Source organism: Sus scrofa, chromosome 13, assembly GCF_054392235.1.
Source record: "Sus scrofa isolate SSC_HxYL_T2T_F1_AM1 chromosome 13, Sscrofa_HxYL_maternal_Yorkshire_Landrace_v2.0, whole genome shotgun sequence".
In the NCBI taxonomy this organism is placed as follows: domain Eukaryota; kingdom Metazoa; phylum Chordata; class Mammalia; order Artiodactyla; family Suidae; genus Sus; species Sus scrofa.
Genome location: NC_139395.1, coordinates 60997408 through 61019271, shown reverse-complemented (window position 1 = coordinate 61019271; position 21864 = coordinate 60997408). Strand labels below are relative to the sequence as shown.

The window sequence follows — 21864 nt, the reverse complement described above, 5'->3', positions numbered from 1 at the left end:
CAACAAAAAGACAAAAGACAAAAAAAAAAAAAAAAAGAATCAGTGGGTTTATTAAATATGCCAAGTGATTCAGAAGTTAAAAAAAAAATGTGAGGGTTCCTGCTAATGTTGGATTTAGGGCAATAACCACTATCCATAGCCAATGCTCACTTTGCCCTGGACTTGAATTTTTCTATCATTGCTTTCTGTCTTCTCTTCTCATAGGGTGATAGAATATTGGAGCTAGAGGAAACTAGCTCTAGGTCAACATGCAAATTCTGCACAGCTGAGCAAACGATAGGCCTGGGATGTTAAGTTACTTATTTCCAGGAGTGATACTCTATATATTTAGCAAGAAACCATCAGAATTTAAGATCACCCAGGCCTGGGAACAGGCCCCTGGCAGCCCCCTGCTGAGCTCAGTGTAACCCTTTAGTTGCTGGTTGATGAGTTTTCCCAGGGCAGGGCATCATGGCTGTCACATTCCTGCCTACAGATGAAATAGTCTTGCTCGTTTCTGATTCTTGATGTATGCAGATTTTCAAAAAAAAAAATGCTGAGATAACTTGTATTAAAAAGACATGTGCAGAAGGAGTCTTAGGTGGTAAAAACTTCATGGGTTTAGAAAGGAGTCTACAGCACAATTTATTTATTCATGTGTGCATTTATTCATTCAGCTATGAAGTGTTTATTCAGTAATGCCTCTGTGCCAGGAGGATAAAACCAGGAACCATCTTTCTTCCAGCTAGTTGTGTGACCTTGAGCACATTGAGAGCATGAAGAATAACATGGACCTTCCAAAGGGGTAGTCAGGATTACATGAGTATGAAATAATGAAAGCTCCCAGGACAGTTTTCAGCAGATGGTAGACAATCTGAATGGTAGATTTTTAAGAAATCATAAAAAGAGAAATGAAAACACCATAACCTGGGAAAGAAAACCTCAAAATACCAAACCCCAAAGTTAATCAGGTTCCTGGGATTAAGCTGAGAGCTTCTTGGTCACCTGGTCATTAAAGGCTTATGGGACTTGCCCTAGGTCTCCCTGCCAGTGAGTGGCAGGGCTGAGAGCCCCTTATGGCTGCATGTTTCTCTATACCCAATGCAGCATTTTGAAATGTTCTTTCTTGCTGCTTTCTCTTGGCCAGTGGCTGCATCTCCATCTTGCCATCATTGGTTGTGTCTCTGTGTATGCATGTGGGCCCACTTGAGTGTTTCTGCTGATTTGTGATTTTCATCCTATTTGTAGGTTCCTCAAGATTTAGAGTGGGGAATGGGGTGGCTTCTCTTTCCTAGGACATGCCCTTGTGTCCCCTCTACACACCAGGTCCTCAGGCTCAACAGGTCACTGACCAAGCTGCCTGCCTGCCCGCCCCACACACTAGGGGGGCCATGTGGCAGGCTCACCAGGAGCCATTCAGGAGAGTGTGTTGCTTTTATGAGCCACTTCCTGATGGTCCTTCATTTTGCATTTCCAGATGACACCCCAGAGTTCTTCGAGAAGTAGTTCTGTCTCGAAGACACTTGCTATTTGACCCTGGAATTTGTACAAGAGGATTTAGTTGTTTTTATCAGTGTTTCCCTGCTTGGTGAATGAGAGAAAGGCAGGGAGGTGGGGGAGGGCAACAGAAGGCTGTTTTGTTTGCCAGGGTCTAAAAGGCGGTGTCTTTCTGTTATTAAAATGCCTCTCTGGCCCTCCCATCTCAGCAAGGCTAGCTGTTTTGTTTAGCTTTTTTTTCTTAAGGCATTTAAGAATTGTACACTCATTGACCCATCAATACCACCTCTAAGGAAATAATTGGACAATTGTGTAAAGGCGTTTATGTGAGAATGCTCAGCCTGGTGTTGTTTCTCACAGCAAAAGGCTGGAAACAGCTTAAGTGCCATTGGTTGGAGGATAGGTCAATAATTTATGAAGCCTGCACTTGATGGATTCCTAGGCGGCCATTAAAAATGACAGCATAGGTTGAGGTTAACAAACACAGAAATAGATATGTTAAGTGAACACACAAGTGATGAAAGAGTATGTATGGTATGATCTCATTTTTTTTAAATGATGGCAAAGTATATGTGGGAGCACGTGTATGTAAAGAAAAAATTTGAAGTAACATACACCAAAATATTTCTTTTGGTAGGAACATATATATCATTACCTTTTTATTTATATATATATTTGGCCATGATTTTATAATAATTTAATTATAAAAAATGCAGTGAGGAGTTCTCATTGTGGCACAGAGGAAACAAATCCAACTAGGAACCATTATGTTGTGGGTTCGATCCCTGGCCTTGCTCAGTGGGTTAAGGATCCGGTGTTGCAGTGAGGTGTGCTGTAGATTGCAGATGCAGCTTGGATCTGGCATTGCTGTGGCTGTGGCATGTGCCGAGTGTGGTCCTAAAAAGAAAGAAAAAAAAAGAAATGGGAGTAATGGCAAGTAGTTATTTCATAGTCCCATGGCTCTTGTCCCCAGGGATCAATAGCCAACCCAGGATCCCATGTTTTTGTCTTTGGAAGGAGATAATCTCAATAACCGGGCAGATAAAATTCCTGCCTTATGTCTACTTCTTTGGGACACCAGAGCTGGTCAAACCCAAGGCTCCATCCCCTTCCAGCTAAGTAGACTTGTGCCTGTTGGACTCATCAGCTATTGGGATTCTAATGGGATTACCATGGCTTAGTCTCTATTAGGCACTGGGGACTCTGCCCATCACCCCCATTAGATTGCACTATCAATTCTTGGTTGGGGTCCTTTGGATGCAATCATAAAGCTGGAAAATACAAGACAATGATTAAACTGTCATTTGTTGGGCTATTGAATCGCTATGCTACATATTTTCCATACATTATCCTATGTAGTTCATTCGTCTATACTACATAGTGGGTAATTTTATCCTTATTTTATAGTTGATAAAATCATAGCTAAGAGAGGTTGAGCCATTTGTCCAAAGTCACACAGCTGGTAGGAAGTGGGCCTGACACTTGAACCCAGATCTGATTCCAGTGTGCCACCCTGTGCCCCAAACTGCACTGAAAACACAAATGAAAGCCACCATCTAGGAAATCCTCTTTCACTGAAATTTTCAGAGCATCTCCTTTGACTTCTATCCAATTTATCGCTAAGTAATATTAACAATGGCTAAGGTTTGTTGAGTACGCATTGCATGGCAGGCACTCTTTCTTGCCTTACCTTAACCTCTGCTTTGCAGATGGGAAAACAGAAACATAAAAAACTCTGTAATGTTACAAAACTCCTAAATGTACCGTTTTCCATAACCCTTTTGTCCTGGTCGAGTGAAAGGATTTTTTGGCCTGTCCCATCGTTGATTCAATTGCATTCACATATGAATTATATTTTTTTGCCGGCATGCTTTTTAAACTGACTTCCTAGAATTTGATCTGGTTTGAGAAGAGTTGCCTGGTGCCTGGAATTCCCACCAAGACTCTGATGACTCACCAAGGCCTGTGTCTCCAGCAAGCCTCCCTTGGAGCATAGACTTGTTACACATTAACCTCTTGGATCCCATTAATAGTTTAGCATAGATTAGCTGATTAGATTAGCGTCCCTGAAAGTTGGGCCCAAACGGAGTGAGAGACAGCACTGAAGGAGCAGACTTCTGAGGGGGACTGCAAGTCAACAATTCTGGGACAGCTTGAGGGGTCCAGGCAGTGATAGACGCTTTGGCTGAGTTGGCAGTCTGGCCTGGGCCTGAGCAGGTTGGTGGTGGTGGACTGATTAATGATTTGGCTGAGAGGACCACCTGCCGCCATTTTCCCATAGCCTTTCTCTCTACTCAGATCCTTCCCCCTCAACCTCGTAGCTTGTGACCATGACAACGGGTAGCACTGATAGAGCCCTATGCTAGGGCAGTGTGAAGGCACATTATGAGTTCTTCCATTTACTCCTGGAACAGTGCCCTGGGTGGAGGATATTCCAATTAGTCCCATTTTGTACGTGAGAAAACTAAACTCCGAGACGTGAATGAGCTTGTCTGCAGTGTGTAAGGGAAACAGCTAGCCCCCAAACCTGGGAACAATTAGAATCTTTAAAGATGGTTTTTGCCCTTTGGTGTTGTTGGGGTTTAATTTCTTTTCATTTACCTCTTTTTGTTCCTCATCCATCTTTATAGCTTTTTTCCTTTTTTTATATCCCTCAATGGACTTTATGTCTAAAAAGTAGTCACTATAAGCTATAACCTCTAAAATCCTTAATAAATTACTAAAAAGCATTCTTTTAAATAACTGAATTCTCAAGCTTATTTCTTCAACTTTTTCTTGTGGCATTAATATTAAAATATTCCTTTTTCTTTTCTCTTTTTTAAATGTTGGTATTAATAGTGCAACACTTCAAAAGCTCGGCGAAGGATAGTAAAAAAGAAACTTCTGGAGTTCCTGTCATGGTTCAGTGGTTAACAAGTCCGACTAGGAGCCATGAGGTTGTGGGTTCGATCCCTGGCCTTGCTCAGTGGGTTAAGGATCCAGCGTTGCTGTGAGCTGTAGTGTAGGTTGCAGATGCAGCTCGGATCCCGAGTTGCTGTGGCTCTGGCGTAGGCCGATGGCTACAGCTCCGATTGGACACCTAGTCTGGGAACCTCCATATATGCCGTGGGAGCAGCTCAGGAAATGGCAAAAAGACACCCCCCCCCCAAAAAAGAAAGAAACTTCTAATATGGGAGCTGTTCTCATATAATGTATAAAAAAATTCATCATTTTTTAAAAAAACATTTTATGACAAACATCTTCAAACACACTTAAAAGCAGAGGCAACAGTAAAGGAACCACTAGCATGCACTGTCTTCATTTAATGATGAAAAGATTTTTTTTCCACATTTGCTTATTTTTCCTTTTTGTTGGGGTATTTTAAAGTAAACCCACGTATCGTGAAATTTTCTAAATACCCAATATACCTCTCTTAAAAAACTAGGATTTTTTTTTTTTTGTCTTTTTGTCTTTTTAGGGGTGCACCCGCAGCATGTGGAGGTCCCAGGCTAGGGGTCTAATCGGAGCTGCATCTGCAACCTACACCACAGCTCACGGCAACACTGGATCCTTAACCCACTGAGCGAGGCCAGGGATTGCACCTGCAACCTCATGGTTCCTAGTCGGATTCGTTAACCACTGAGCCACGATGGGAACACCAAATTTTTTTAAATCTACCTGTAATAGTATTTGTCATGGCGATCGGAATCAACAGTAATTACCCCCATCACCTAAATGATATCCATGTTGTCCCCAGAATGCCTTTTTACTATTTGTTTAGATGATGATCCAAACAAGGTACAGTGCAGTTATTGTTAGGTCTCTAAAGTAACTTCTCACTTTGTTGTCATTGCCCTGGCTATAAAAATTGCCATTTTTCCTTCTAGTTTTAGTTTTGCTCCTCCTGACCCTTTCCTTCCTTTCCATTTCTTTTACTCTTTGATTCATCTTTATTATGATAAGGTGCATTGGCAACAGTTTGAAAGGGCAGAGTCAGCCCCCCAACCCAGAATCTCTACCAGAAACAAAGATCAGGATGAGCCACTCATAATTTCATTGAGCACAAAAGGTAGTTTTTTGACTCTGGATGACCTTTTCTTCTTAAACCCACCAACAGAAAGATCCTCCCTTTACAGTGTTTACTGAGATAACCTTATCTTCCATTCCAAGAATTTCACTCACCTGTGTTTTGAAGCCCAGAAAAGCCAGTTTGCATTTGGGAATGTAAAATGGCAAGTTAGGCTTGGATGTGAAATTAGGTCTCCGTGAGGTAGGACGTGTGTTTTCCTGTCCCCTCCCAGGAGCCCTTTTGATAAGCTTCTGGATCCAGAGATAGCCCCAGGGTGGCCTGCCACACCTTCAGTCCCAAGAGAGGGCCCTTCCCGGTCACCTAACATCAAATCTTGGTTGTTTATTTTTCTTCAAAAACCCATTCCCAGCTGAGGAAAACCCTCAGACGGATACTTGGTAGTTTGTTATCTTCCCAGTAACTCCCTGAAACAGTGTAAGGTGCACGTCCTCTAAAGAAGGGATATGAGAAATGACAGTGGAGGGCAGCTGGCTGCCATCAGATGCAAAGGCTAGGGGTCTAAATTGGAGATACAGCTGCCGGCCTGTGCCACAGCCACAGCAGCCCAGGATCAGAGCCACGTCTGTGACCCACACCACAGCTCACAGCAACGCCGGATCCTTAACCCACTGAGCAAGGCCAGGGATCAAACCTGCAACCTCCTGGTTCCTAGTCGGATTTGTTTCCACTGTGCCACAATGGAAACTGCTCTTCCACATTTTTCTGCTAAGATTTGATTTACATGCAGAATCAGCTGTCTTTTCTAGGGTAAATTCTGCAACTTTTGGTAAATACCATGCAGTTGTGTAATCATCATCACAGTCAAAATAGAGAAGGATTTCTGCTGTGCTTGGGAGCAGCCCTGTATTCTCTGTCTCTGTAACTTGGCTTTTTCCAGAATGTTGTATAAATATAATCATTAAGCATAGCACGTTTGAGGTTCATCCACACCATTGCCCATATCAGTAATTCTTCCTTTTGTATTGCTGAATAGTATTCCATTGTTTGTGTAGACCACACTTTTTCTCTAGGGGAGGATTAAAGTTTTTGGCAATTACGAATAAAACCACCATCAACATTTGCATGCAGATTTGGTGGTGAACATACTTTTTCATTTCTCTTGGAGAGATACCTAGAAGGGAGATATCTGGTTATATGTTAAACACCTAAGTTTGTAAGAAGCTGCCCACCTGCTTTTCAAAGTGGCTGTATCATTGTGCAGTCCCAGCTGCAGAGTATAAAAAATTCTTGTTCTCCTCAGTCTTTGCCAGCACTCAGTATTGCCAGTATTTTGTTCGTTTTGTTTTGTTTTTTAATATTAGCCATTCTAATAGGTGTGTAGTGGTATCTCATCAGAGTTTTAATTTGCATTTCCCTAATGACTAATGATGCACTTATTTGCCATCCATGTATTTTCTTTGGTGAAGTGTCTATTCAAATCTTTTGCCCATTAAAAAAAATGGAATATTTATTTTCATATTTTTGAAGTTTGAGAGAATATATTCTGTTATAAGCCCTTTATTAGAGAGGTAATTTGCCGATATTTTCTCCCAGACCATGTCTTGTCTTTTCATTCTTTTCATTTTCAGACACTTATTTCATACACGTTTATTTTATTACAAACATTTCATGCCAGGTGGATTTAATGCTGTAACAGGATGACACTATACGAAAGCATATAGAGAGCAAAGTATAGAGTTTGTCTAAGACACAGATAACTGAGAAATGAACCAGGAAAGGTTTATTTAGGACTGTTTATTTAAAGCCATTGTCTTTGCCAGCAGAAAGGGATGTTGTTTTTATTTCCAGTTCATGTCTAGAAATGCAACTTGGAATTTCAACTGCAGGTAGTTAATGATAGAAATGGGTTCCTCTTGGTTTATGGATGAGAATCATTACAAAGGAAGCCCTGGCTTCCTAAGAGTACAGCCATGTTCCATTGCTCCTGGGGGAAAAGGAATAGGAGATAAAACTCCATTATTCCCCAGAGTTCCTATTCTGCGCTTTGTGGGCAATAGAATGGTTCCAAAGTTAACTGTGATTATGCACTGTTTTTTTTTTTTTTTTTAAACCCATTTCCCAATCCTCGAATTGGATGCTATTCTACTGTAACTACTCAAATTGGAGAAGGGAAATACTTTTCAGAAACTCTTACCTACTTTTTCAGGTCCAAAATAAACCTGCAGTGAGTAATGGACATGCGTATATGGCACTTTCCTGGATGTTATTTAACATCAGCCATAGCCTACTTCTTTTCTGTTTTTGTTTTTTTTTTTTTTTTTGTCTTTTTGCTATTTCTTTGAGCCGCTCCCGCGGCATGTGGAGGTTCCCAGGCTAGGGGTCTCATCGGAGCTGTAGCCACCGGCCTACACTAGAGCCACAGCAACGCGGGATCCGAGCCGCATCTGCAACCTACACCACAGCTCATGGCAACGCCGGATCCTTCACCCACTGAGCAAGGGCAGGGACCGAACCCGCAACCTCATGGTTCCTAGTCAGATTCGTTAACCACTGTGCCACGACGGGAACTCCCCTACTTCTTTTCTGATGATCTCTCTCCACTACAGCTTTTCTGTCTTCCTCTGCCCCTCACCTTGCATTTGGTTTTTATTTTATTTTATTTTATTTTATTTTTTAGGGTTGCATCCGAGGCACATGGAAGTTCCCAGGCTAAGGGTCAAATCGGAGCTGCAGCTGCCGGCCTACACCACAGCCACAGCAATGCCAGATCCGTAACCCACTGAGTAAGGCCAGGGATCAAACCCGCATCCTCATGGATACCAGTTGGGTTCATTACTGCTGAGGCACAATGGAATCCCCCTGTGTTAGGTTATTTCTTTGCTGCCCTCTCTAAGAACGACAGTGGCCAAGAGAGGAGACTGCTGGCTTTTGCCCTTTTGCATCAACTTAAGACTTGAATTTTTAGCATTTTTCACTTTCATCTTACAGAAATAAGGACTCATAAACTTTTAATACTAGAAGGAACTTGAGAGAACTTCTAGTCCCTGTCTTTGTGGATAAGAGGATCAAGGCTTAGAAATCGGAAGGGATTCGTAATCTTGGCGCTACAACTTAACAGGCAAGGAAGCCTGAACACAGACTTCTTCCTTCCCAGTCCTGTGTTTCTTCCAGGCTGTCAATCAAGGAAAAGCTCTCTGTGGATGGTGTCTAGAAAGAGGATATTCAGGAGTGCAACTCACATGAGGTTTAGAGAGTGTCACTGGGTCTGTTTTAAGTATAGGATAAGTAAGAATAAACTAGTGGGATCGTTTCAGAAGTCCTATCAAGGCTATAGAGAAAGATACTAGGCTTTTAATTTACTTAACGGATTAACTTGTCACAGCAGGAGCTCAGCATATTGCAACTAAATATCTGAGCTGGGCCAGGGTGCTGCAGGGAGATGGCCTGTGGTTGGAGGGTCCCTGGTGGGTTCAACCTGTGATCTGAGTACAGCATGTCCCTGTGACCATTCATTACCACAGTGGCCAGGATGTGGACATTGGGATGAGGAAGGGTTTCTTCTGCAGGCCCTGGTGTATAAACTCGTCCTCAGTTGCCTGCAAACTGGGAAGCTTGTGTGTCAAAGGAAATTGGGAGAAGTGTTCCCTAGGAGTTGCTTGGAAGCCTTTTCAAAGAGCTCCAACCCCAGGTGCCCTTTAATCTCTGATATGGAGGTGATATCTAGACCCACCACGGACACCACAGGGCCACCCACGAGCTCCACTGAAATGTCACCTAGCAGGAGCCCCTTTATTCCCACAGCCTTAAAAGGTGGCTCTTCCTTCATCATGAGTTGCCACAGCCAATTCCCCTAGAGCCCTCACTCTGCACCAGGCCCTGTTTCAGCACTTTCTGTGTATGAAATCAGTCAACCCTCCCTACCACCCTATAAGGGGAGAACCCTTATTATCCCAGTTTCACAGATGAGGAAACCGAGGCACACACTGCTTCAGTGACCTGCCTGAGGTCTCACAGATTGAATGCACAGAAGCTGGCATTTGAACATAGGTCTCTCTGACTGTCATACTCTTACCTAGCATGTCCCTCTGGCTCCCATATTCCCTCTGCAAACACTTACTGCCTTGAAAGCACCACCCTGGACCACAGCCAGTAGCCTCACATGGCTCCTGAGCCCTTGAAATGGGACTAGTGCTGCATGATGATCGTACTTTGGATGTATCAGGCTAAATAGGACATATTACTAAAATTAATTTCATTTATTTCTTTTGACTTTAAAAAGTGGCTGCCAGAAATTCTTACCTTCCAAGTGGGGGCTCACATTTTATTCCTCCTGGAGAGTACTGGCCTAGAAAATCACGCAGGCCATAGAGAGCTCTCGCTATGGCGCAACAGGATTGCCAGCATCTTGGAAGCTTTGGGATGTGGGTTGGATCCCCAGCCTGGCACAGTGGGTTAATGATCTGGCATTGCCACAGCTGTGGCTTAGATTGCGACTGTGTCTTGGATCTGATCCTTGGCCCAGGGGTTCCATGTGCCAAGAGGTGGCTAAAAATAAAAAAAAAAAAGGGGGTTCCCATCATGGTTCAGTGGTAACAAACCTGACTAGTATCCATGAGGATGTGGGTTCAATCCATGGCCTCATTCACTGGGTTAAGGATCTGGTGTTGGCTATGAGCTGTGGTGTAGGTCACAGCTCAGATCCCTCATTTCTGTGGCTGTTGTATAGGCCGTCAGCTACAGCTCCAATTTGACTCATAGCCTGGGAACTTAAATATGCCACAAGTGTGGCCCTTAAAAACAAACAAACAAACAAAACAGGCCACAGAGAGAGCAGAAAGCAGGGTGACTCTGGGCAGCTGGGACCCCACCCGTTGGGCAGAAGGTCCAATCTCCCCTCTCCGCTCAGAGGTGGAGTGAGTCAAAACCAGCATTTCCCTAGGATGTATTGTGCGGAATATCAACAGCAAACCACATAATTTATCACAGGCCCAGGTATGTTCAGCATTTTATACTATTTCAAATAGAGGCTTTAAGATTTTTCTCAAGTGATTTCAAGAGTGCCTCAGTCTCCTCTTTTATGAAATGGCGATAATAGCCACATCTGGTGGCTGTGAGGGATCAGGAGGTTAATCCCTCTAAGTGCTTTGAAGAGTGCCTGACACAGAGGAAAAGATTCCATGAACATTAGCCAGGATTACCATAACAGTAGGCATCATAGCACATGGAGTTGAAGAGCCACAGGATGTTGAATGAGAGAGGGTGCGGCATAGCCTTGGAGCAGGGGGTCCAGCTGGTGCATCTGAGTCAGCACATTTACCTCCCTAAGTGCTGAAGGTAGTGAGATGACCCACAGACATGCCTCCCACAACCCACCACACATCAACCATCACCCATCACAGCCCCTTGAACTGCAAGATTCCTCTCAACTTTTCTCCCAACAGCATCTCCTCCCCTCCCCAAGACAAAAGCCTGTCCACACACTCCCTTCATCCTGTTCTTCTTCCAGGAATGGCTCAATCCACTCATCCATTGGCCAGGATCCTATATGTTTCCCAATTCCATGGCTCAACAAAATGTAGGCTGATTTCTTTCCTGCAAGACTTCTCGGAGCTCTGAAAATGCCATGTATGTGGAGAGAATCCCAAATGTGAACGCTGTGTAAAGTGTTTTGCAAACCTGCTTAATTTGCTTTGAGAAATATCTTCTAGGGCCAAATGTTCTATACACCAATCTTGGGGAAACTTTGTCCGTAAAGGTTCTGACCAGCCAGAAAGGAAATCTCTCCTGCCACTGTCCTTTGTACTCATGTCCCTTTGTACCCTGTGCGTGGAGCACTGTTAGATGCTGGGCACAACACGTCTCCCCTGCAGAGCTCACATTTGTTCAGGGAAATGGGTTTGGGGACGTGACTCTTGTGAGTATCTAGGAATTCACTGTTGTTTTTAAGGCTGTCAAATTGAGGACCTTTGAAAAGAATTAAACCTTAGTGATTTTCATTCATACGCTTTAGAGCTTTATATACACAGAACAATTCCTTCCCTTAGCTCCCTCCCTGCCCAGTTTCTGGAAACACATTGTTCTTTATTATTAGAACATTCGTTGGTTTTATGGCTGTTTTCATTTTTATGTTTTATCTCTTCCCACCCCAATCCTGCACGTTGTGCTTGTTTACCCATCTTCCTCTGATCCCTCTAGGCTGTTGTTCCTGTCCCGTGGAGTCCCTTTCTGAAGACTGCATTGAGTAACTCTCAGAGGGCCAATCCTAGATGTAGCTAGAACAGAGGGCCAAGAGCTACCGTCAGCTGCCACTTTTTGTTTCCCGTGTGTTATGAGCTATTGGAGCCAGTTGCGAGGCGGAAGTGTCTGTGGCATTTCTTTCCATCTAATTACATCTCAGGCTAGGTCTTCTCACGTCACTCTCTGTGTGCCCCTTGCCTGGATTGGAAGTTGAGCAGGGGCTGGTCTTTATGACTTTCCTTCCTCTACCCCCTCTCCCCAATTCCTTTAGATGCTTCTTTCAAAAATAGAATTGTTTTGTTTGAGAAACCCTGACGTCAACATTCTCATTTATAAAGAGGAGATATTTGGCATGCTAGCAAAGCAATAACAGTTAATAATTCTTATTGCATGAATTATTGAATGCGCCTTTCCTGAGCACCATGCTCCGTGCCATGGGCGTTTGATATGTTCTCTCTTTTAACCCTTACAATTCCACTTTAAGGTAGGTGCTGTTCATAGCCTCATTTTACAGATGAGATAACTGAGGCTTTGAGATTGGAAATTGCACAGAAAAGGGCTGCTAGAGTGCCACTGGGGCAGGAATGTGAACCAGGGCTGGTCTGGCTCCAGAATCCAAGTGTGAAACCACTAGCAATTCCTGTCCACTTTTGACTGTCAAGTCCTGGAAGAACAGAAGGGGGACTTGCTCTTGGGTCCTGTGCTCAAATTCCGCTGCCCGCCTAGACCACGAGGTCACCGGGTGGCTCAGTGCCTTAAGGAAATTCAGTTAAATTTTGATAAACCTTATGAACATGGAGAGCAATAATTAACTTCCCAGCTGTTAAAGTTAACATTCAAATCTCTTTAGCTCAAACCAAGTGGGTGGGAAACACTCAATGAGTAACTGGGGAATAACCAGGCAAGGATGTTAACCTTCTAAAATAATTCCAGTTTTTTTAGCAATGCCCTATGCATTTTATTGCCTGGTGATATGAAATGAAGTTCATTGAAAACATTTTTACCAGTAAAGAAGCAAATGTTAAAGTTTTTAGCTGTTGGGTTTTTTTAATATTGATACCATCGTACATTTTTATGATACTTCCTTTTTATGGATCGGCCCCAAGTTTTATTTTTGTTTGTTATTGCTGTGTTTATTTTAGCTTACTTACTCCAGTGCTTTGTACAAAATAGGTGCAAACAATAATATTTTAAAATTCATTGGACTTCTTGTTGTGGCTCAGAGGGTTAAGGACCCAACATTGTCTCTGTGAGGATACAGGTATGATCTTTGGCCTGGATCAGTGAGTTAGGGATCCAGCATTGCCCTAAGCTGCAGTGTAAGTTGCAGATGTATCTCAGATCCATTGTTGCCGTGACTGTGGCATAGGTCTCAGCTATAGCTCTGTTTCAACCCATGGCCTGAGAACCTCCATATCCCACAGATGCAGCCATGAGAAGAAAAAAAAAAAATCAGTTTATAATTTACAAGGAATGTTATATATATCTTCTTATTTAATTTTCAAGATAGCCTTAATGTGGCTATTAGCCTTAATAGCCATGTGTTTACCCATTTAAGAGGTTCAGAAACTGAGGCCAAGAGAAGTGATTCAGGAATATCATTTAAGGGTGTCTTTAAAATTGTTATTTTAAGCCAGAAAATTATTTTTAAGAAGAATAGTCACTCTCCCTTAAATGGTTCCTTTTAGTTCTAACTCACTACCTGATTTTATAACTGGTTAAAAAAATTATTGATTGCTTCCTATCTGTTATACCCTTCACATGCATGATCTCCAGTTATTTCTCAAAATAGCTCTTTGAAATAAGTACTTTTCTTACTCAGCTTTATAAGTGGAAGAAATGAGGGTGAGAAAAGGTCAGTTATTTGCCCAAGGTTAAATAGACCTTGAAGCTGACTTCCTTCAGAATGAGATCTTAGAGCCCTGGCTATAAGCAGTGGTATAAGCATCACTACTTCCCTTTCATGGTTCTCAAGGCCAAAACAATTGTAAAAGCCAACATTAAGTTATGATCTTGGAATAAAGCGTTATCGCTGTAATGCATATGTCTTGGCATTAGAAAGCACACAACTGCAAGTTAGAGTTGCTTAACATGAATTTAACATGAATTTGTTTTCATGCACATGTAAGGCTTCAAATTGCAGAATATTTTACTTTTTCCCAAATGCAAGTGTGCATTTGATTCTTGGAGATATCACATGCTATTTGCAGAAAATTGTCTGCTTTTTTTTGAGCCATTTTACATTCACAGAAAAACTTGAGAATAAAATATAGAGATTTTCCATTTTCCCCTGTTCCTACACATGCACAGCCTCCCCACTATCAACAACCCCATTAGGGGGTACATTTGTTACAACTGACAAACCTCCATTGATGCATCTATCACCCAAAATCTGTAGTTTACATTACAATTCCCTCTAGGTGTTGTACATTATGTGGTTTTGGACAAATGCATAATGACAAGTTTCCGTCATTATGGTATCACACAGAATAGTTCCACTGCCCTAAAAATCCCTCTTTTGCCTCAATCCCTGACAACCACTGATCTTTTACAATCTCCATAGTTTTGCCTTTTCCAGAATGTCATATAATTGGAATCATATAGTACATTGCCTTTTCACATTGGCTTCTTTCACTTACTAGTATGCATTGAAGGTTCCTCCAAATCTTTTCATGGTTTAATAGCTCATTTCTTTTTAGGGCTGAATAATATTCCACTGTCTGGCTACACTACAGTTTATCCACCCATTTACCCACTGAAGGACATCTTGGCTGTTTCTAAGCTTTAGCAATTACAAATAAAGCTGCCATAAACCTCCCAAGTGTAGGTTTTTGAGTGGATGTAAATTTTCAGCTCTTTTGAGTGAATACCAAGGAGCATGATTGCAGGATCATACATTAAGAGTATGTTTAGTTTTGTAAGAAACGCCCAAACTGTCTTCCAAAGTGACTTGTACTGTTTTGCATTCCCACCAACAATGACTGAGAGTTTCTGTTACTCCACATCCTCATCAGCATTTGTTGTTGTTTGTGTTTGGATTTGGGGGTATCATTATTGTTTTATTTGTGTTTTATTGATATATGATGTAGAGCATTTTTTCATATGCTTATTTGCCATCTGCACACCTTCTTTGGTTCAACATGCTACTTTAAAATTTTAACTAGGCCAGGTTGCCTATAACCTCTTTTGTTAAGTAAATGTGAAATGAAGAGCTACCAAAAAATGATTTCCTATTTCTGAGTGTTGTACTTTAACTTTAGGAAGAAGCATGAAAATGGTATATCCACAATGGAAAACAATTTGGCAGTTCCTCAAAATATGAAACATAGGTATATACCCAAGGGAAATGTAAACGTGACCACAAAAACGCTTGTCCACACGTGTTCATAGCAACATTATTTAGTTGAGTTGTTGAGCCCAAATGTCCACCAATTTATGAATGAACAAAACAAAATGTAGTATATCTCTACAGTAGAGTATTAGATGGCAATACTAAATAATAGAGTACTGATTCATGCTATAGCATGAGTGAACCTTGAAAACATTATGCTAAGTGAAAGAAGCCAGACACAAAAAAATCAACATAATGTTTTACTCCTTTTGTATGAAATGAGAGTCCATAGGTACAAAATGTAGGTTAGTGATTGCCAGAGACTGGGGGTTGGTGGGGAGAGAGAGAATGGGGAGTGGTGGCTAATGGGTACAGCATCTCTTTGGAGGGCAATAAGAATTATCTAAAATTGGATAATAGAAATGATTGCACAACTCTATAAATAAACTAAAAACCTTGAAATTTTTACCAAGAAAGTGAATTTTATGGTATGTGAATTATATCTCACTAAAAAGTAATAATAAATGTAAAGTCTTATGTGAGTAAAAGGAAGAGCAAATATCACAGACCATTTTTTTTTTTTTTTTTTTTTGTCTTTTTGTCTTTTTGTTGTTGTTGCTATTTCTTGGGCCACTCCCACGGCATATGGAGGTTCCCAGGCTAGGGGTCGAATCGGAGCTGTAGCCACCGGCCTACGCCAGAGCCACAGCAACGCGGGATCCGAGCTGCGTCTGCAACCTACACCACAGTTCACGGCAACGCCGGATTGTTAACCCACTGAGCGAGGGCAGGGACCGAACCCGCAACCTCATGGTTCCTAGTCGGATTCGTTAACCACTGCGCCGCGACGGGAACTCCCGACAGACCATTTTTAATGTGCTTTCTCCCAGGGTGAAATTTCATCATGTATCCCATTGTGATAAAACTGTTAGCAAAGTAACATTGAAAATTGGAAATACTAGTCTCAATTCCATTATGCTAAAAGGTCACCAAGAAGAAATGTGAATGACCTTCTTTTTATCCTAACAGTTCACATCCCTTGGTGGAAATAATTCTCTGATACTAACAGTTTCTATTCAGAGGCAAAGTGTTTTGAGCAGATATACCAGTTATAGTACCCCCCCCTTTTTTTTCATTTTCAGTAGAAATGTTCTGCATCTGTAGTCACAGTGAATATTTGAATCTTTAAAGCTCATACTCGTTGTAATGCCAAATTCAAAACTGCTTGCTAAAATAAATGTAGTAGAAATTAGTCAGGCTAATTAGGTCAATAAATATTATTCTAATTCATTAGGATAGAAGGTCAGATGGGTATAAGACTGGGAAATATGTATTAGAAAATGTTGCTTTCAATTCTGAAGAAGTAATTTTATTTCTGCATTTATACCGCATAAAGCATCCTGATTGTTTCTTTGATACACAGGTTAGTTGTGGATGTAATGTCTTCCAGTTACATTAGAATTTACTCTGGGTTTATCTCTGTTAGAATTGTTATGTGTTGGAAATCTCCTTTTTGTGTGTGATTAATGCCTTAATTTCTTCTACTTTGCTGCTTAAATAAGTGTACCTTTTTTCCATTTAGTGCCTTGATTTACTCCCAGGTTTTTCCATGCCCAAGTCTCCTCTCACGACTCTCTGAGAGATGATTCCCCTTAGGGGTCCAAAGAGTGAATTCTGTACAGCATTTCCTCAGTATTTTTCTCACTTCAGTTATACTTTTCTCTAAATAAACCTGATAAATCAAAATAATTATGGAAGACAATAAGCAAAGATTAGTTTTTTTTTAACTAAGTGACAGCTTTTCTTTTTTTAACAGCTTTATTGAGATGAAGTTCACATACCATACTGTTAATCCATTTAAAGTATCCAATTCAGTGGTTTTTGGTGTATTCACAGATATGCACATCCATCATCACAGTTAGTTGAACGTTTCTATCACTTGAAAAAGAAGGCCTGTACCCATTACCTATCAATACTCTCCCCACTCCCATGCCCCGTGTGCCCACCATACTTCCAACCCTGAGCAACTAACCTATTTTCTATCTCTATGGATTTACCTATTCTGGATATTTCATATGACTGGAATCATATAATATGTGCTCTTTTGTGATTGGCTTACTTCACTTTACTTATAAAGTTTAACAAAATATTTTATAATGATAAAAGAGGCAGTTCATCAGGAATATTTAGCAGTTATAAACATATATGCATCTCAGAGCACTGAAATACATGAGGGAAAAACTGACAGAAATGAAAGGAAAAATAAATTTGACAATAATAGTTGGAAATTTCAATATTTTACTTTAAGTAGTGGATAAAATAGCTAGGCAGAAGATGAACCAATAAATGGAAATCTTAAACAGCACTATAAACCAAGTATCCATAACAGACATCTGTAGAAAACTCTAACAGCAGTAAAACACACATTCTTCTGAAGTACATTAAAGGAGTTCCCATTGTGGCTCAGTGGTAACCAACCTGACTAGGATCCATGGGGACACAGATTCAGTCACTGGCCTTGCTCAGTGGGTTAAGGATCTGGCTGGCATTGCCATGAGCTTGCAGGTTGCAGAGGTAGCTCAGATCCCACATTGCTGTGGCTGTGGCATAGGCTGGCAGATGCAGCTCCAGTTTGACCCTTAGCCTGGGAACTTCCATATGCCATGGGTGTGACCCTAAAAAGACAAAAAAAAAAAAAAAAATGAAGTGCACATGAAATATTCCCTAGACTAGACCATATGCTAGGCCATAAAAAATGCAAAGTATCTTCGCTGGCCACAGTGGAATGAAATTAGAAATCAATAAACAGAAGAAAAAATGGAAAACTAAAATATATTAGGAAACTAAACTGCACATTCCTAAATAACCACAGGAGAAGTTAGAAAATACTTTGAGATGAATGAAAATGAAGATACAACATATAAAAACTTATGGGATGCATCCAAAGCAGGGCTTAGAGGGAAATTTATAGCTATGTCTTAAATGTTTCTCTCAAGAAAAAAAAGAGGAGTTCCCATTGTGGCGCAACAGAAGCAAATCTGACTAGGAACCATGAGGTTTCAGGTTCAACTCCTGGCCTTGCTCAGAGGGTTAAGGATCTGGTGTTGCCATGAGCTGTGGTATAGGTCACAGATGTGGCTCAGATCCTGTGTTGCTGTGGCTGTGGTGTAGGCCAGCAACTGTAGCTCTGATTAGACCCCTCCTGGGAACCTACATATGTTGCAGGTGTGGCCCTGGAAAAAAAAAAAAGAGAGAGATCTCAAATTAAAAATCTAATCTTCCACTTTAAGATACTTTTTTGAAAGAGAAGAAAAAACTAAACCTAAAGCAAGCAAAAGGAAATACCAAAGATTAGAACAGAAATTAATAAAATCAAAAATAGAAAAATGAAAGGCTTTAAAATCTTTGAAACTTTACTGATTATAATAAGTAATATTAAAATATTTACAAAAGGCATTAAGCAAGGATAATTTTTCACAAAACAAGTGACATGTTTTAATGTATTTAAAATACTCAGCACTTGTGATAGAACACGATAGAAGATAATATGAGAAAAAGAATATGCATGTATGACTGGGTCATTTTTCTGTATAGCAGAAACTAACAGAACATTGTAAATCAACTATAATAACAAAATTTAAGAAAACCAGATGTTCAGTTTTCAATGTGGCTTCCTTACACATATTGTAAAAAGCTAATGTTTATGGAAATATCCCCTAGGCACTGTCTTTTTTCCAATTCAGATTCAGTTTAGAAACTGTCAGCTAAACCATGAGCCCATTTCAGTTCCCAGCTCTTGAGAAGTCTTGCCTGACAGAAAGGACACTGTTTAGAGTGTTGATCACATCTGTGCCTGATTCTTGATACCACCACTTTCTGCATGTGACATTGGACAAGTACACGTAATCTCTTTGAGATTTATTTTCCTTGTCTGTAAAATAGATGTAGTTTTCTCAATCTGAGAGTAATTATAACATGCAAAAGAGCCTAGTTCAGTATCTGGTACATAGTAGAGACTTGACTGGTATCTATTCTATAATCATTGGTGATTTAAAAATGGAATGAGGAGTTCCCATCGTGGCTCAGTGGTTAATGAATCCGACTAGGAACCATGAGGTTGCAGGTTTGATCCCTGGCCTCACTCAGTGGGTTAAGGATCTGGTGTTGCTGTGAGCTGTGGTTTAGGTCACAGACGCGGCTTGGATCCTGCGTTGCTGTGGCTCTGGCGTAGGTCAGCAGCTGCAGCTCTGATTCATCCCCTAGCCTGGGAACCTCCATATGCTGTGGGAGCGGCCCAAGAAATGACAAAAAGACAAAAGTAAAATAAAATAAAAAAATAAAAGTGGAATGACAGCTTAATTACCTACATGGCATGGGTATGCATATATGAATACTCTTGAAAGACAGACTGGAAGAACAATAGTCTAATGTTGAATCCTACTACATGCCAGGCTTTGAGCTGATCATTTATCTATAGCTGCACCTCATATAGCTTGTTTGATAGTTTGGACTGACTTCACTATTTTAACAACCACTAAAACACTCAACTTGGGCAAAAAACACGTCTTGGCCTAAATTGATTTTTTTAGCAATAGCTTATAATGGTTAAATATTTGAGCTCTTCAAATATGAAACTACTTAGAGTTTGACTTTCTTGTTGTTATTACTAGTGTAATAATTTCTTTCTTGTGTCTTAGGAAAGCATAATTCTTAGTTGTGCAATTCTGTTGCTTGTTTGTTTTTTGTTTTTATGGCCGCAGCTGTGGCATATGGAAGTTCTCCAGACCAGAGATTGAATCCAAGCTGCAGCTGCAGCCTGTGCAGCAGCTGTGACAATGCCAGATCTTTAACCCACTGTGCCAGGCCCAGGATCGAACCTGATTTTCCATAGTGCTCCAAGTCACTGAAGTTGGATTCTGAACCCACCGTGCCACAGCGGAAACTCCTCTATTGCCTGCTTTGACTACAAACTAGTGGCCTTAAAGCTTTGAAAGACATTTATGATTTGATAGGCGAGATCACTGATGAAATTTTTTTTTTTACCTGAAGTGTATTTTGGCAGGCACTTTTATGCTTTTTCGGTTTATCGTGCAGTTGATAACTTTGAAATTGAATATCTTCACCTGCACTACAAGCTTCCAACCAAATTTAAGAGTAGTGCTTGTCAGAATTTTAACATGATTATAAATCACTTAGAGATCTTGTTAAAATGTGGATTCTGATTCATCAGATCTGGAATGGTGCCAGAGGATCTCTATTTCTAACAGGCGCCTGGGATTGCCAGTGCTGCTGGTCCACAGACCACACTTTGAGCTGCAAGATTGTGTAGAGTCTAAGAGTCAGAAATGAGGAGAGCTTATCTGGCATTATACATCACAGTCCCAGCTGTCTCTTGATACTCTCTGAGTGTAATCTACTTCCTTTACTGAGCCCTGAAATAAATTAATTAAAACTTTGGGAGCCTTGAACAGCAGTGATTCTCTTCTTCCATTCATGCCTTGCAAGAACTGAATATGGTAATAGAATAATACTTTGTCATGCATTTTCTGTAGATCCTTTGCATTGTCTACTAGCTTGCCCACCTTCAGGCGTCTGTATACTGTATCTCAATGAATATCGAAAGTCGTGTATGTGAAGCATCTCTGTATCCAATCTCTAAATCTCTATAGTGTTGTTGGCCCTTATTCTCTGTATGACAAAGAACAATGTATACAAACCACTTAAATCACAGCCAGACTCTTGTCACCAATTGGAAAGAATAAGCAGTTGTTTCCCCTAAACTCAGGCCTGATTTTCTAATACCTTAGGTGAGCATTGATCAAGCTTCCAGGGAAGCTAATTTCAAGTCCTTAGTCATTTAGATGAGAATGCTGAGTTTCACATGGAGAGTCCATGGCGTGAAGAACTTGATTTTGTATGTAATTTGACTACAGAGGCATCACTTTAAGCTGTGTCACATTAAATTTTTAATATGAACCGGATGTGGCTTGAAATGTAATGCATGCCATCTGATTTGTTACAGAACACAAAAGTAGTCACAGTCAGGACAAGAGAAAAACGAGGACGAGAAAATGGGGAGCGAGGAGGAGCCTGGCTGATGATGTGGCAGTATTAAAAAGCAACTTAGCCACACAGGCACTTTCTGCTTATGGGAACAAGACGGACAGCACAAGGGAAAAGAGGACCCACAGAAGAACAAAACGTTTTTTGTCCTATCCACGGTTTGTAGAAGTGATGGTGGTGGCAGACAACAGAATGGTTTTATATCATGGAGCAAACCTGCAACACTATATTTTAACTTTAATGTCAATTGTAAGTACATTCAAAAGAAGGTGATTTATGATGTCCTTAGATGTGCCATTGGGGAGTGGGTTTCCACCCAGTGCTTTGAAGGACTGTTTAGGGCTGGCATTGCAGTGATTCAGGCAAGTGACTGAAGAGGCTGTAAGATTATTCATTGGCTGCCTTTTGATATTGGCAATAATGGGTTTCAATATGGAGTGTTTATTCTGTGTTAGGCAATGTGCTCCTGCCTTAAAAAGGCATCATTTCTAATCCTCCAGGCAACTCCACTGGGTAGATTGTCATCCCCATATTATAGCTAGGAAAACTGAGCCTCAGAGGAGTTGGGTCAATTGCCCAGGGTCACAAAAAGCTAGCAAGTGGCTTAGAGAGTGCCTGTGACCATTAGCGGGTCCAGTTCCCCAGACCAGGGCTCTTTGAACCTGCATAGCCGCATGGGAGTCTCTGGTAAGACTTTTGGATGTGGGTTGTGAATCAGAGTCACTGGTGGAGCTTTTAAAAATGTAGC

At 41.0% G+C, this 21864-nt stretch overlaps 1 protein-coding gene across 28 annotated transcripts in view; it reads left to right on the top strand.

The window, feature by feature from the left end:
- Positions 1-21864, top strand: part of ADAMTS9 (ADAM metallopeptidase with thrombospondin type 1 motif 9) — a 173429-nt gene that overhangs the window by 11107 nt on the left and 140458 nt on the right. For 27 of the 28 annotated variants that reach the window (XM_084988871.1, XM_084988867.1, XM_084988868.1 and 24 more), the window contains exon 4: positions 21076-21365. In XM_084988871.1, coding sequence (XP_084844997.1) covers positions 21076-21365 — 290 coding nt within the window. Of the gene's footprint in view, positions 1-21075; positions 21366-21864 lie in introns of those variants that run through there. The other variant, XM_084988886.1, reaches the window with a different exon arrangement.